The 16467-nt window shown below is 36.7% G+C and overlaps 1 protein-coding gene and 1 pseudogene across 1 annotated transcript; one reads left to right on the top strand and one right to left on the bottom strand.

Annotated features, from left to right (window-relative positions):
* Positions 1–103: 103 nt before the first annotated feature.
* Positions 104–6373, bottom strand: LOC136282286 (uncharacterized). The gene is made up of 5 exons (XM_066169706.1): positions 6216–6373; positions 4738–4834; positions 2519–4007; positions 991–1113; positions 104–826 (listed from the first exon to the last, which is right to left on the bottom strand). The coding sequence occupies exons 3-5, from the start codon at positions 2803–2805 to the stop codon at positions 727–729; spliced, it is 510 nt and encodes a 169-aa protein (XP_066025803.1). The 5' UTR covers positions 2806–4007; positions 4738–4834; positions 6216–6373; the 3' UTR covers positions 104–726.
* A 1517-nt stretch (positions 6374–7890) lies between these two features.
* LOC136282577 (uncharacterized) lies at positions 7891–10733 on the top strand (annotated as a pseudogene).
* The last annotated feature ends 5734 nt before the right edge of the window (positions 10734–16467 follow it).

Below are 16467 nucleotides of genomic sequence, written 5' to 3'. Positions count from 1 at the left end.
AGGCACACCAACTAGAACCCTGAAAAGAAGAGAAATACAGGTATATAAGAAACCAGGAAGAAGAATTCAAAGTATTTAAAAATATATTGTAACATGGAAGCATGAAACAGTATGATCCCTTCCCTAAACACCCACTCTAGCACAGAGACAAATACACACACTGAAAATAACAAAACTTAAAAAAATTAAGATATCTTGAATTTTCAATTTGTACACAGTTACTTTGTCCCTGCAAAAGGCAGCTTTTTACTTTGTGTAAAAATTTCCTGATATAAATGCATTGTGGAGTGTCCCCTTTAGATTATGATCATGGTTGTCAAAAATTCCACTAACACACCTATCCTACCAAATCACCCTTTTAATAATCTAGAGAAACATTTCTCTGCAATCACATGGAATATGAACATGATCAAAGATCCTTGTCACAAGGTTCCCGTCTCTTAGCGTAATGCAACAACAATGAAACTACCGGCTATAGTTTCTGACAATGGTAACCATGTATCTGCTTAGAAGCTGGACAATCTGAAACATGCAGTATCTGCAAGGTCAGTCACAAGTATCCAAATGATCAAGCCATAACAATAATCATGAGAAACAAGAACTTCAAAGGGATGAAGTGCAGACCCCCCTGCCATTGGAGTCCCAACTACAAGTAATAACTTTATAAGGAGAATAACTGACCAAGGAATCTAAGAGATTACATTTGACCTGGTTCAAGTCTTAAACCTACCTCAATTTTTGTAGTAACCTATATGAATTTGAACAATAACAATACTTTGGGGTGAAATTTTTCCAATCCATTGAGCTAAAATGTTCTGCACTGCATCTGCAAGTCGGACAAGGTGAAAATGATTAGTTCAGATTGCAGCTACCTGGTTTTAACGAAAATAGTATCAATAAATGTATAACCTTCAGTTAAAATAACCTATAGTTCAAATCTTGGTAGTGAAAGAGCTAATAGAAGAATAGCATGCAAGAATGTTCACTAACCTGTTTATGACAAAGGACTTGCAAAATTCTCGAAATCCAGAGGAAATAATCCAAGAGGATAGAAATGCGAGAAAAGCAGATACAGATATGAGACCAAGAACTCTTGAACAATTGCTCTGTGACCTGAGGAAAGAGGACTCTGATTTGTTTACAACTTTTCTTTTGGTTAAACACACATATCCTATGTAATCATTTGTAAGTTACAATAAGTATGTAATTCAGGAAGAGGGGGAAAATATAGCTAAATTTCTTTTGGGGTACTCTCAAGATGTAGGGGAGGAGGAGGAGAGAGGGGCTTAAAGTCTGGCAAAATTAAGGTTTTAATCGACTCAATCCCCAGTTCAAATGGTCATGATAGTTTATGATACTTTCAACTATCACTTGTGTTTGAACACAAACTCTCATGCACTATCATCCATGATCATCAATTATCATTTAGTTAGGACATGTACAAATTCAACATGATACTTGATGGTAGTGAATGAAAGATGAAACTTGCGACAACTATTATCAATTATCATGACTGTTTGCTTAACTCAAACTTCCTGCTAACATGAAGCAATTTGTTTCCCTTCAGGCCATTCTCTATATATTTTTACCCTCAACAACTCAAACCACTTTGAAGCATGTCAGTCAATACTGACAGTAAACACTGCTTTTGCCTTATTTTTAGTCGTTTTTGTTTTCAACTTCTGATAACTCAAACATTTATCAATTTCCCTTGAAGGTTTGAGTTATTGAGATTTGACTGCATGTATATGTTTTGTCTCCCCAATCAGTGACCCCTCCCCCCAGCAAATGGTTCCGTATCCCCCATAACTGGTGCAATTAACCACAAAAATGTGTGTCAAGCTAATGAATAAGTTGCCTGTAATTTTTGTTTTTGCAAAGACTTTTGGGATCGCCACAGGGCAAACATTGCAAGTTGCTAAGATGTAATACGTGGTGAGAGCATTAAAACAGTTTCACAATAATCCTTTTGCAAGGAGAAAAGTTTATTTGTATAATTTTAGCCTGCAGTGCAAGCATCTCATTAAGGGGAGTCAACATTGAGATGCTTGTAATCATTTCTTCAAAAGGCCATGTTTGATTTGGAGTTAGAGTTGCCCATGGGGGAAAGGGGTGGGGAAAGGCAAAGAGAATATTCACACCCCCACTCCCACCCCTATCCTTGTTTTTAACTGTCCCTCACCCACTTTGTACGGATTTCTTTCTCTCCCACGCCTTTCACTGCAATCAAAATCAAAGATGCCGGTCATAATTTTTGCTGCAGGCTAGTACAACATATATTACATTTTTTTTGGTTGTTCAAACAAAAACTTGATCTTCTCTCATCTCAAAATTATGTTAATTCTGATAAAAAGGCAGCAAATAGGCACTTATCTCTCTTCAAAATTATTATTTTGGACGTAGAAACTACCTTTTGCCAAATATTTCCTTCGTTTGCCCCATAGCGATCCCAGAAATCTTTGCGCAAGCACAGGGATCCGAATCATTGCCGAAAGGTTAATTTGAACAACATACTCACCTATATCTTCCCCCTCTAACGAAGCTGAGCACAACCAATGAGCATAACCCTGCTGCTAAGTGCAAACAGGCCGGCAAATAGCACCACCCTGGGGAAGAACCTTGTAGAATTCGAGCTCGTTCGTACAACTTCGCGAATAACATGCATTGTCCAGCGCACAACTTAGTAACTTCATTCAGCCGCAGACTAGAAAATATCCCCAAAAGCATCGACAAGATCAAGAGAATAGCTTCACTAATATGAAACTGATACTTGAGACTGGAAAATCCTGTGAAGTTTAACACCATATTTCCGTGAAAATAACGACGTAACTTTCTGGTGATCTCACCAGTACGCCATATCGACTCATGATTGGGACGAAAGAGAGAGACTGGATTCTAATGGCACCGCACCAGGCGTGTTTTGCAGAGTCTCTATTTCTTTCACTGACATGTTTCAATTTCATTTTAAATGTTTCAACGAAACATCTGTTCCGTATAATATGAATATAATTGACTATGATCAAATAACCTTAAACGAAAACTTGCAAAACTAGTCCCATTCAATAGTTCTCGCAAACTTACTGCTATCAAACTTGGACTTGACCAAACTTTTATATGGTGTATTTCTTTATTAACCTTTGTTAAATGCTATGGGTGAAATTCACCATATTTCGCTAAAAGATGAGCAAAAAATAACAGTTTAAGAGTAACAATGTAACAGCAAATTCTCCTAACCCTTTAACTCCCATAAGTGACCAAGACAGAATTTCTCCTTACAAAATCAATACAATATCATGCTGACAAGTGATGAGAATGAAGAAATATATCAATTAGGGAATTATAAATTGATCCAATATCAAATTCTCCAAACTAACATCACAAGAACTTTAAGCGACAGTGAGGAGAATTACTAATGAGACCTTGGGAGTTAAATCAGCCTAGACTAGCTAGCTAGTAACCATGACTTTCTCTCTTCTTTCTTTAAGAAAATATACAACATTTTTTAAAAACATATTTAGACACAATCAAAATAAGATCAAAATTTATTTTTAAAAGAAGTAGTATATTTTCTTAAATTTGATACATTTCTGCTGCTACCTAGACCTTTTGAAGAAATAAATTATGTTATATATTAGATAAAGATTTCTTTTAAATCCACTATCACATTTTTTTTTATTCTTGAAGAGCCTTCAAAAATAAAAAAAAAAAACAATAAACAATGAAACTGTTCAGGGGTGCAATGGACCATAATCTACCTTCTATTAACCTAATATAGGAAATAAGACATGTTGCTATGGTGTCTACAATTTTTACCATTTATCAAAGGAGATACATGTACAACATTCTGAAGTTTTAGCTTGAGTTTTTCATTTTGAGATATACTCCTTTGTAAAAGACTATTCATCATAAAAATTTAAGTTTTTAGTTGTGTGGAGTCCTGCGAACAATTTTCGAGCACAAGTCACACAAAAAACACATAGGAGTAGACAGGCAGACCAGCCAGATGCCTAATAAAAAAAAAACACAAACACAATCAAAATTAGATCAAAATTGATGAAGCTTGTAATTCAAGCCATTTGAACTGGATATTTATTTTTCTATACTTCTAATTTATTTTATTTTCCCCCTCTAATTTTTACACCAAAAGACATTGGAAAATAAAGATAAATTGATTCTTAGGGTTCCAATCAGATAAACTATGAATTGACACTTAACAATGGTCACCCTCATGTGAAAAAGCCCTGGAACTGTACAACTACATTGTATTATCTCTAGTAAATAATGTCTTATGCTATACCCATGAATATGTTTCACATCTCAATAGAAATGGTCATAGGGAAAGTCTGTACTCAAGCCAACTGGCTCATCCAGTAAGAGTTTATCTCAGTCCCAAAACAAGAAGCAATTGGGAGTACAGGTGCACACAATACACAGGTAAGTACAGTGTTACATGTACTTCTTCCTCTTCAATAGGATACCAGTTCATCATAAGGTACCCACCAGCATTTTATTAGGAACCCATCTATATGGCTGGATGGAGAGAAACATTGTGAGAAAGAAATCTATGATCTGGCCAGGTCTCAAACCCAGATCTTTCAACCTAGAGTCCAGCACACTGACCACTAGGCCGTTGAATCAAAATTAACTATGGGAGTTCTATGATTATCATAGAATTCCCTGATATCTAACCAATTAGGAGACTTCTCTAAGAAGGCAGGACCAAAATGTAATGTTTACCTCTGCTAATTGTAAGGTGAAATATAAATCGCCACCATCAGTGTACTTAGGGATGAAATTTTTCCAATCCATTGCCTTTATATGTGCATGAATGCATCTGCAAAGATGACATAGAAACAATTATTTTAAATAAATAATCTAGAAATTAAACCCATGTTATATGATTACAAGAATTATGAATGGTCAATAAGAGTATTTGCATGGAAATCAGTATGTATTTCTCAATGCCCAAAACTTGCATTCTTCCCTCAAATAAGAGAGAGCAATAAATGTTCATCCACACCATGGTGTTGATATTTTTCTCACCCATCCTAACTTAGCCCTTATACCCCTGAGAGTGACTAACATCTAATTTCTCCATACAATATCACCCATGAAACACCCATTAAGGTTATAAAAGGAAATAATCACCAGGTAAAGAAGCTTTGATTGTTACACTAATTCTCCTTGTCAGCACCTCAGGAAATGTACAGAGAACAGTACAGAGAATATGCATACTGATGTTACAGGATGATTAGGGTTAAGAACCTTGCATGTAAAAAATGCGTGTTTTTACCATTTTCTGCTTTTCCTTCACACTAGGTTTCAAGAGATGCTGAAAAAATTAGCAAGAGGATCCCCTGTACTTTTTACACAGAGTGTGATTGGGTGTTTTTTTTTTCTCTTGATTCATCTGTTGATTTTTTTCCTTATAATGATAATCACAAAGGAATAAAAGGGGCCCTCTAGCTATAATACAGCCTTTGACTATGAGAGAGATCTTTGCAGTAATGAACACTGCTTAAGCCTTTAACTTCCAGATCAAATTTGTAGTTCTCCTTACAGTCAACCATACAATTCTTATTAATGTTAGTTCAGAGAATTTAGTATTGGATCAACTAATTATCCCCAAATTGATATTTTTCTTTAATCTCATCACTAAATAAATCTGGTCGATATTGTATTGATTTTGTTAGGTGAAATTCTGTCTTGGTCACTCATGAGTGTTAAAGGGTTGAGCAGTTAGTGAAAATAAGGCCTCAATGTGGCCTTTTTTCTAAATTACTGTTAACTTTTTCACACTAGAAACAAGGAATTCTTAATTAAATGTAACAATGCATTATGAGATAACTCTACCCACAATGAAGCAATTTTTGAAGACCTACAGTTGTTTCTACCAGTAAAGGCCATTTCAGTGTGGATCAATGACAAAATTAATAACAGAAAGTATTTACAGTGTTTAGTGAAGTGAGGAATCCTCCTGAATGTTATAATACTAGTGACTTTTACCATGACTTTATTGACATTCCTTGTGACTATTATCAAGAAGTTGCTTAATTATGTCATAATAGTGTAATAAAGTGTGATAAAGGTTTCATTTCTTCATTTATTTTTATTAATTTTATTTTCTACAACTCTCCTTGGCTTTCTAGATATTTTATAACTAGCATGAACCCCCTCTTCACTATGTTTGACCACAAAAAAAAGTGTTCACTTACTTATTAATGACGAATGACTTGCAAAATTCACGAAATCCAGAAGAAATAATCCAAGATGATAGAAAAACAAGAAATGCAGAAAGTGACCCTAGACCAAGAACTCTCAAATCACTGCTGCGTGACCTGAAAAGAAAACAGCCCTGTTTACCCTTTAAATTTGTAATTCTTCTACTGTCAATCACACAATTCTTATAATGTTGTTCAGAGAATTCTGTATAGGATCAACTAATTACTCACAAATTGACATTTTTCTTTTTTCTCATGACTTATCTGGTTTATAATGCTTTGATATTGTGTGGAGAAATTCTGTCTTGGTCACTCATGGGAGTTAAAGGGTAAAATGCTATATTAATTTGGACAAGATCTGAAAGGAAGAAAAATACCCAAAACATATACCACTGCACATTTACTTAAAACTCAGATTTGGTTCAACATGAGACACTAACAGTTTTTGCAAAGCAATCACTATATTTCAGAGCCAAAAATGTTTATTACAATACGATAGAAGAATCTACAGCAAATATGGGTAATCGCATGGTTAGAGTACAATTTCATATAATATATCAAATACTTGATACTGTTAAGACCAGTACCAAGACCAAGATACTCAAAGACCAAGAAGAGTGCACAAAACCCGTAGGGCTGGACCTGCAATCAGTGATTTTTGTTTGTTTGTTTGTTTGTTTTGAGTTATCACCTCTAAGCACATCTCTCATTATTATGTTAAATCTATAATTGTACATTCTATAAATAATTATATTTATATTCTATAAGTATACTCATACACTTGTGTGTTACATATCAATTATCAAAGGCTGCAGCCTAGGGGCCAAAAGCTGATCTTTTTTAAAAACTTTTCAAACCAGAAAACAATTCAATTATATCACCATGCATCTAAATATCAGCAACAAAAAAAAATTAAACTATCACTGACACCAAACACCAAACTAATACCAACCAAAAAAATTGAATAACAAAAGAGGAAAACCATCTTCAAATATCTCCATAACGTAGGATAGAATAAAATAATACATTTTTACATGTACTGAAGACAAACAATGAAGATAATAATTGCAAAATAATCAATCATTTCTCTATATTAATTAACTAAAAACACCTTTGAAAATTATAACTTTGTCAGTTGGTATCACTGCTTAAAAAATACAGTTCAACGGTAAAATTTATACAATCTACTTATCCATACCTTCTTCTTTTATTATTAATTTGAGCACAAAGACTGAAGTTGTGGTAGCAGCTAAGTTGAAAACCATTGGCAAATAGCACCAACTGGGAGATGAACCTTGGAGAATTCGAGCTCTCTCGTACAACTTCGCGAACAGAACACACTGTCCCCTGCAATTCTTCTTGCGGTATACAGGAACGAAGAAGACGTTATCTCTAAAATTATCGAAATAATCAAGAGAAGAATTTCACTCACATAAACTTTTTGAGGAAGACATACGATCTTTCTCTTCATCGCAGACCAATACATTTTTATTGACGTGAGAGAATGGACACTACTTGCGCAGTGATCGCTTGTCAGAAGCGAGGCGCGTTTTTTTCGAAGTTTTAGTACGCGTTGTATATTCAAAGTAAACAACTGCCTTCGCGATGGGGTAAATCCTTGAGGTTTCGAGTTTTAAACGTCAGTATTAATTATATATCATATTAGGAGATGCCCACGAAGAAGAAGAAAAAATTCAAAGCCAAAAACCAGGTCGAACAAGGTGAGATATTACCGTGTGCTTTACAAACAACTTCAAAAAATCTTACAACTGGTCAGTGAATACAATGTGTATGACTTCGCTGAATCTTTTCATTGGTCTTCAAAATTTTCCTTATTCAAATGAGTTTGATATTTTTTTTCAACCTTAAAACAGATGAGTTTAAAAACGTTGACAATTGTAAATCGCTGGCGCCAGGGTAACCGTTTCAACCACAGGTTTAATATTAGTTTAGCTAATAACATGATTTCGAGTGCTCTTTGGTGTCTATAGCACGAGTAAATTTTTCAGAGACAACAAAATTGCACAAGCCCAGAGAGTAAGTGCAATTGGTCGTCTTCGAAAAATTTACAAGTGCTTAGTACACCAAATTGTAAGAGAAATCGTGTTATTATATGTGGTAAATTTCCGCACAGCCCCATACTATTGTAAAACAAATGTGTTTTCCCAATGGCAAAGTATTGTTTTTGTCATTGTTTTCTCTATCCAAGAACTAAATGTAGGATGGGGCTGTGCGAAATTTTACCTCTATTTGTCATTTGCACTCGTGTACATGAATTTTTAGCCTATCAGAAGCACTTAATTTTTTCTGTACATAATGCTCAAATCAGGCTGGTGATAACCAATCACATTCAAAAATATTGTCATAGTTTTGATCAGGTGTGGGATTTGATTCCAGGTTCAGATTTTGTCAGAATGTTTGTGTGAACATTATGGAACATCAGAACTTTTTGAAACTCATATAGTTCCCAATCTTGCATGAAATCTGACATAAAAAAATTGGCATCCCTCCACTTTTAACCTAATTGACAGCCCTGTAATGCATGTGCCATGTTCATGTAACTGAGTGGTCAGAACAGTTCATTATTGTGCTAGAAAATAATTTTGTGTTCTTTATGTGACCAGGTTATATTGGTATCACCTATTTCTCTTTCTTTTAGAAGATACAGAATCTTCAGAATCTGGAAAACTCAGTGAAACACATGACGTAGCCCAACATCTTTCAAGAACAAGACTAGTATGTCAAGGAAATCTGAATTTTTATAATCTTGCAGTTCTTGGCAGTGGTTAAACTTTCACATTAAACTTAATAAGTTTTAATTTGAATTCAAATTTAATAGGTTTATGAAATAATAAAGTGAAGTTTTAGAGCAATTATATGTAGTATTGCCACCGTGTTACCCTTTCAAGAAATTTTCTTGTTCTCTGTGTAATCTGAGATTTTTCCTTTATACTCTTCAGGACAAAGAAAATGCAAGCACACAAGAAAAACAAGGTCCATGTTTCAACAAAAAGATGCTGACCCATATGATGCAGATTCAGAACCTGAACAGGGGATCTTATCATCCATGATTGTGGATCAAAACATTCCTTTGGAGCAACCGCTCATGCAATCCTGTTCACATTATTTCACCCAGAACACTCCACACCAAGCATACAACCAGAAAGAAGTGTGTACAGTTCATGTTATGGGTTTGATGACTTGGCCTCTCCTCTTACCTTTTCTCCTGTTGGAGAACCAAAAGTGCCACCTCAGTGTGGTGCTAGGTCTCCTGGGTCTGTTTCGGTGTCATCATCAGTTACATCTATTTCTCAGAGAAAGAGGAAAGCTGACCTCAGAGTTTGATGTACCAATGAAAAACCCACCAAGAAGATAAAGAAAAAGAAAAAAACTAAAATTTGGTAAGATATGTTATTTTTAGAGAGAATAATTATAGAGAGATGGAAAGTTTGGTTTTTACTAGTCAACATGTTTACTGCACAGGTGTTAAAGTACTACATAGTGATTTTTGCATTGTGGTATTAAAAAATTCCTTAATTAAAATGCCAAAAGTTAATTTGAGCCCAATTGCAATAAAAAGCATGATACTGTCTCTACTTCTATTTTCAAAAATCAAGCCATTTAGATCTAGATGCAATGCATAAGCAGTGTTCTTCCATATTTTAAGCAATACAGGTGAAAGAAATTTCCAAGAGGGTAGCGCAATCCTTTTACTTGTTGAATTTTAAGAATTCCATGTAATTCTAGGCATTAATAAGAGGTTACTACACGCAGTCAACTTGAGTGTTTGCCATCTGAGAAAGAGAACACTGCCTAAAGTGGCTGAAACAAGGTTTCAGTAATTGAAAGTAGGAGGATAAGAAGAAAGAAAAGTACTTGAAGTGCATTTATTTCCTGTCTAGTCTAAAAGACATGCATTCATGCTTTGTATCCCAGATACAGGGATTATATGGGTCCTGGAGAACCTGGCAAGTCCTGGAATTTTATTTTGACACTTTTCTGGATGGAAGGTTCTGGAAAAAAAACCGTCAGGTCCTGGAACTCTGCCTAAATCAAGCAAGAAAGTTTTCAGAATTTACATGTTAAGATATGTATAGAGACTGTAAGGAGAATTGATGTCTGAAATCTTCAGTGAGAATAAAAAGTATTTAAGGGTGAATTTGGAGGTCTTGGAAAATTCAATTTGAGGCTGGAAAAGTACAATCTGCGCGTGGAAAAGTCCTTGAAATGTTGTTTCTGGAAAAAGGGTAACAACTCAGCAAGTATGGTACAAAATGAAAAGAGGTATACTGGCAATACTTACCCTTGTGGTACTCTTTCCAGGTTACCTGGTTTTCGTCTCCACTATTCTTGGTGCAGTTGTTTAAAGTAACAGCTGGTGTTTGTTTTTCTTCCTTTCATAGGATTTAGAGGATGACAATCTGGGTATCTGAAATGAAATCGCCGTTTGAGGAAATCGAAATGGTGGAGCTTGTTTGTGGACTAGCTTGCCACAGTTATGAAGAAATTTGAAACAAATGGAATTTATCCTTAATATTCAGTGTATCCTACAATAGAGATGTCGTGGTGAAAGTAACAACGGCAAGATCTCAAACTCGTGTTCCGGTGCTATGGTCATATGTAGTTACGGTTCTCACTTAGATTGTACCAATGTTATTGTATTTATTTGATTCTGCAATGCAACAACCTGTAAAGTTTACTGTTGCTGTTTCATTTCTTTTTATTTTTTTTTTTAGGTAAAATACGTTTGTTGGCCAAGAACAAGGATGTCTCTGCGCAGAACCCTTCTCTTATGTAATGAAACACTCGGAAATTGCATTATGCTATGGGCGGTCTCCAAAAACAATAAAGTATATCTTTTTGCAACTATGAAACTGAAGTCATAAACACTAGATAGAGAACAAAAGCATGATCATAAAAAGAAGGACTGTACCAAAAAACTGGTTTACAAATTCTTTGTCAACCAGCCAAAAGACAGCAAGCCAAAATACAAATCATTGCTCGTGCTATTCTCTGCTTTTCTCCTGTGGTATAATATTTAAGCTGTGCCTGGAGGTTGTTGTTCGCAACTTGCAGCATCGTTAAAGTTTCGAACCTTTAAACCATAGAGTGACCAGCATCGAATTTATGCTACAGTAATACTGCTAAGTCATTCATGAGATAATAAGAATTAAGGTAATGATCACCACCCAAAGTAGGAAGCTTTTATTGCCAAAGGAATCTCATCAGTTACCATGGGGAATGTTGTAGAGAATGGAGATGGGAGAATATTGAGGTTTATTGTGAGGATTGTAAAGGGTACACCAATATTTCTTCTATGACAAAATAAGATCATACATCATGCTAAGTTAATGTGATGAGCGAAGAGTTGCATTGCTACTCTCTCCTTCCTTTCCCCCCCCCCCTCACTTCCCATCACTCCTCAAAAGCCTTTTGGGGAGGTACCTCTGTCAGAAATAAGACTGTTAATAGCATGACAAAAATGTACTGGCTCATGACCTTTCCACACAAAAACGGCCCCCAGATAGATGTTCCAATATCGATTATGGACATATAAACAATGCCCCATTTACAATAGGGGCGAAATTATAGGATAATTGGGTAAGGTGTTACACTGAGCAAAACGGCACAATTTGTAACCCCCTTCCCCTCCCCCCCCCACCTCCGTGGCTCCGTTTTTCAGCGGTAATGTTGGTCGCCAAGTAAGAGGTAAGTACGGGTTACCCATACCAGCTGGTCACGGCAAAAAGAAAAAGGAACTCAGACAAAAAAGAAAAAACCTTACGGCAAAAGAAAAACGCACGCAACAAAGAAACACGTCGTGGCGAAAGAAAGCTCACGGCAAACAAGAAAAAACCTCACGGCAAGAAAAAACCCCGGCAAAGAAAAAAACTCACGCCAAAAAGGAAAAAGACTCAGACAAAAGAAAAAAAATCTTACGGCAAAAGAAAAACCTCACGGCAAAAAGAAAAAGAATCGTGGCCGAAAGGAAAAAAGATCAGGCAAACAAAAAACCTCACGCAACGAAAAAACCTAACGGCAAAGAAAAAACATCACGGCAAAAGAAAAAACTCAGACAAAAGAAAAAACCTCACGGCAAACAGAAAAACAACTCACAGCCCCCAAACGAAAAAAACCTCACCGGCAAAAAGAATAAGTTAAGAAATAACCTCGCGACAAAAGTTATTTCGTTTGCTGCGAGGTATTTCTTTTGCAACGACAGTTGTGGGCCACTGTAGGTAAGTGATGTACTTGGCAAGGGAGGACACCATAACGCTGGCAAGGAGCCAAACGATCCCTGGGCTCCGAGATTGGTATCTTGTCAAATCTCTTCTAACCAAATTCATACGTGACATGTTTTAAGGGAAGTATTGTTCAACGTTTGAAATTTAAGATTTTCGACATGGGCATAATTTTCCTTTTTTTAAACCCTTCTCTGCTAAAGAGAAAGGGTTGATGTGCACGTACCTGAGACACTGCACACCGAGCCCCTCCCCTAACTTGTTATCAGTTTGACTGTCGTTGGGATATGAGGGGGAGGGGAGGTAAGGGGTTTGCTCAGAGGTTGGACACAAATCCAAGAAAAATTTGTCAAAAAATAATCGCTTGAATCCTAATAGTAACAACAAAATGGAATAACCTGAATGTAAAGGTAGCATTAGCACCGTAGCCGGAAACGAGTCTTGCACTTCAGAAGATGGTATTGTTTTTTTTTTTTTTTTTTTTTCCTAAAAAAGCGACAATTCCAACAGGTTGTGTATTCTAAAGCGCAGAACTGGACACGTGCAGGTTAATAGAATTAAATACCCGCAAGCTTTTGTCTACCCAAAGGGCTTTCGTTTACACACGCAAGGAAGGATCGAAAAATGTTTTGTTAAAGATGTTTAGGCTATGCGACTACAGAACTCAACATTTAATTAACGAGTGGTGAGTTAAAGGTAAACCCCCAGTGTGTTCTGTAGGGAATATTTGTTTAGACATGTTGACTTACTTCGGTGGTCGTGGTTAAAGCAGGAGAAGGCTCGAAAACCATTGTAAATCTGGCAATGATAAGAACCTGGGGCTAACTGGAAATTTATTCCATTATATCAGAAAGAAAGTAGTCAGAAGACAAAACAGCTCTAGATTATGTTTATCAAAGGTTGAAGTATTAACATTTTGTTTTGTTTTTTTGTCTTATTCGCGAAGTCATAACAAGCTAATTCCAGATTTGGTTATCTTAGCTATATGGATCTTCCTCTGCTGTAAAGTAGAAATCATTTTCCATAGAACTATATGCAATCCAAAATGTAGAATTGGATAATGGTTAAGAAACAACTTTTCGTTAAATAGGGGGGGGTACAAGTATGTTCTACAAAATTTGAAGTTATAACAATTCAAATTACACGATAAATGAAATAAGGCATGCGTATGGATTGTTTACTCTCAAACCTGTAATTAATATTTGAGACTCTAGATTTTCTTTTTTTCCTTTTACACTTGACAGCTTCAACACATTTCGTAACGAAAAGTTATCAGTTATATCTGCCCATAGGGAGGTTATTCTAGGGCTGTGAAAGATAACAAGACATGGTCATTGTATATTCTAATTTTTTTTTATTTTTGTAGCTCCGAGACCGTTTCGGTAGCAAGCGGATCTTGTGGATGGTAGAAAAGAAGGGGGGGGTGTGATTTGGATGTTTTGGAAAGGATTGAAAATTTAAAGGTTATTGGTTGTTTGTGTAATGTAAAAAAACCTGACGTGGTTGCATGCTACTTAGGTTTTAAGATTTAATGAATGTAACCGAAGAAGTTACAATTATAGAACAACGCTTAGACACTCCTGTGTCGAAACCGGAGTGTCGAAAACGTTGGGTCGATGATTGTAACTTCTTTCGGTTACGCCTCATTAAATCTATAAACCAGCAGTAGCATCAAACCATTTCTGATTGACCACTTGGTTGCCGTTAGTGAAACTTTAATATAGTTAAAAATAAACTGTTTAACAAGTCGGCCCCTTGCGCGCGATTCGCTTCTTCATAAGTCTTTCCTTTTTCCGCCTTATGAGGAACGCAACAGAAAGATGTCGCTTCGTAGCTCAAAAATAAAGCAGTTGGATAATAAATAATGAATCAGGCTCGTCAAAATAGGGCACAACTCGTAATACTCAGCGATACTACAGACCAAAAACGTCTGAAATGTATTTTATTTTTACTTTATATGCATAAGGTGATGAACACTGCCTTTCCTTCATTACCACCGGTAAGCGTTTTCAAATTCTCTCAAGGCTGGAGAGATCATTAATTATTTATTGCTGGGCAATACATAATGCACGCGGGATCTATAGCCGACCACAGTTTGACACTGCAATTTTCACTTTGATTCACAGATTCACAGAAATTTACCTCCGTTCGTGAAAAGTCGATCTTATCCAAGGATATGAGACCTGGTTGAAATGAGGAATACTTTCTGATGGGGAACGTTCACCGTGAGAAATCTGCGGAGCTGAAATGACAGAACGTCTCCATGAGGCAACGTCGAGGCTCGCGGACCCAGTCTCGCGCGCTGTAGGTTTGCTACATTTGCGCTTGCGAGGTAGTCGGATTTCTATTTCCGGTATTAACTTAACAGACGAGGAGGAGATATAGTTGTACCTATTCCCGAAACTATCATTCACGAAAATGCATTGCGACCGCTAAAGACATTAATCGCCTGAAAAAAACTTCATCCTCGCCACATGAATTATTTGAGAAATTGCAGAAAAAAATTGAGGGGTCGAAAATTAAGACCAGGTGTTTCGGAATGGTGAATGATAGATACATCGTTGGAGAGAGTCCAAAGGACAAGAGTATTGACAAATCCAAGGTTTTCTCAATTGCTTCAAAAGGTTGGAGGAAGTGCGACAAGTCAATTTGATAACTACAGCAGCCATCAACACAAATTATACCGACTATTTCAATAGCAGGAAAAATGATGTGCGTTTGAAAGGGATTCAGGGCGTAAAGTTGAAAAATTCAACTCCCGGTTCCAATTTCTGAAAAGGAGCCGAACTTTGATCTGGACTTCTATAGAAGTAATTCAGGGGGCGACACTAAAGATTCGTTCGTTTCTCGTCAATTTCAAGATTTCCGACGCCAGGGGTTACGTCCAAGCGTTCGCGCACGCGTTAGCTGGCAGAGTATGATTCACACCGTGCGTTGACAATATGGAGGGGGACAAGTAAAGAGTCACTGGGGCAAAACAAAACAGAACTAAGCAGTTACCAGTGATGTGATATTTTGGGACATAAAGCCTGTGGGGGAGTTTAGCAAAATTTTCATTCAACTCAAAGACCCTAGAAAAATAGTACGGAAATGATTGGTGGAGACAACTGGAGGGTCTACTACGTGGCACAGCAGCGTGTGCGGCGACTTGTTTTTGCTCACAATAATGGAACTTATGAAGCTTGTTTCTTATCCTGGAACCAGGTCTTTATCAGTGGACAATTTACCTTGGATGTTATAGTCTATGCGATGGATTCAGGGACCCCTACGGTGACTGGTTCATAAAAGGGAAGGCGTCAGGGAAAGTATTCAGAAAGATGGGCTTCTGGGCCCTCTGGACGACTACTTGATACAGCCCTTCAGAATGGGAATCCTATCATTCTAAATGTACCAGAATCCACGGCCTCAACATGTCTCTGCTAGGTAAGTAAAAAACTTGGTTACAGAACCAAGGTTACTTGCTGGATTTGAAACGAGGGGGAGGGAGGGGAGGGATGATATGTATTGCCAGCAGCGTTCAGATAATGCTTATGTGGAGACATGAAATTTTACATCTAATCTGAAAGTCAGCTACAAAGAGGAAATCTCCAGAAAAGCCGCTGTGAAGGAATGGGGACTATTTTGATGTGATTTATTAACTCTTACTTAGATCTCCTTCGAGACATTTTAGCAACGTTTTTAGTGGATAATGGTGAGAAACCAAGCACGTGACATAAGCACCTGCGAACTACTTCAGTGGCAATGTCGGACACAACAGTCGTCATAGTTATCAAAATTACCGAGCCCGAATTAACTTACGTGTATTTGACGCCGTTTTATTCCCACATTTACGTGGAAAAGAGGAAGAAGTCAAATTTTAATAGTGAAATTGGAACGGTGGACTATTTTTCTTTTCCTCCTTGCAAGAACACTCAGGAAGGATTGGACTCGTGCAAGTACACCTGCAAGTATCACTTATGGGATGGATTTGGGTTCGATGGAAAAAAAAAATGATGAGTGGAAGC

Source organism: Pocillopora verrucosa, chromosome 7 (genome assembly GCF_036669915.1).
Source record: "Pocillopora verrucosa isolate sample1 chromosome 7, ASM3666991v2, whole genome shotgun sequence".
Lineage (NCBI taxonomy): Eukaryota > Metazoa > Cnidaria > Anthozoa > Scleractinia > Pocilloporidae > Pocillopora > Pocillopora verrucosa.
Note: the sequence above shows the minus strand (reverse complement) of the source record. Positions and strands in the feature narration are given on the sequence as shown.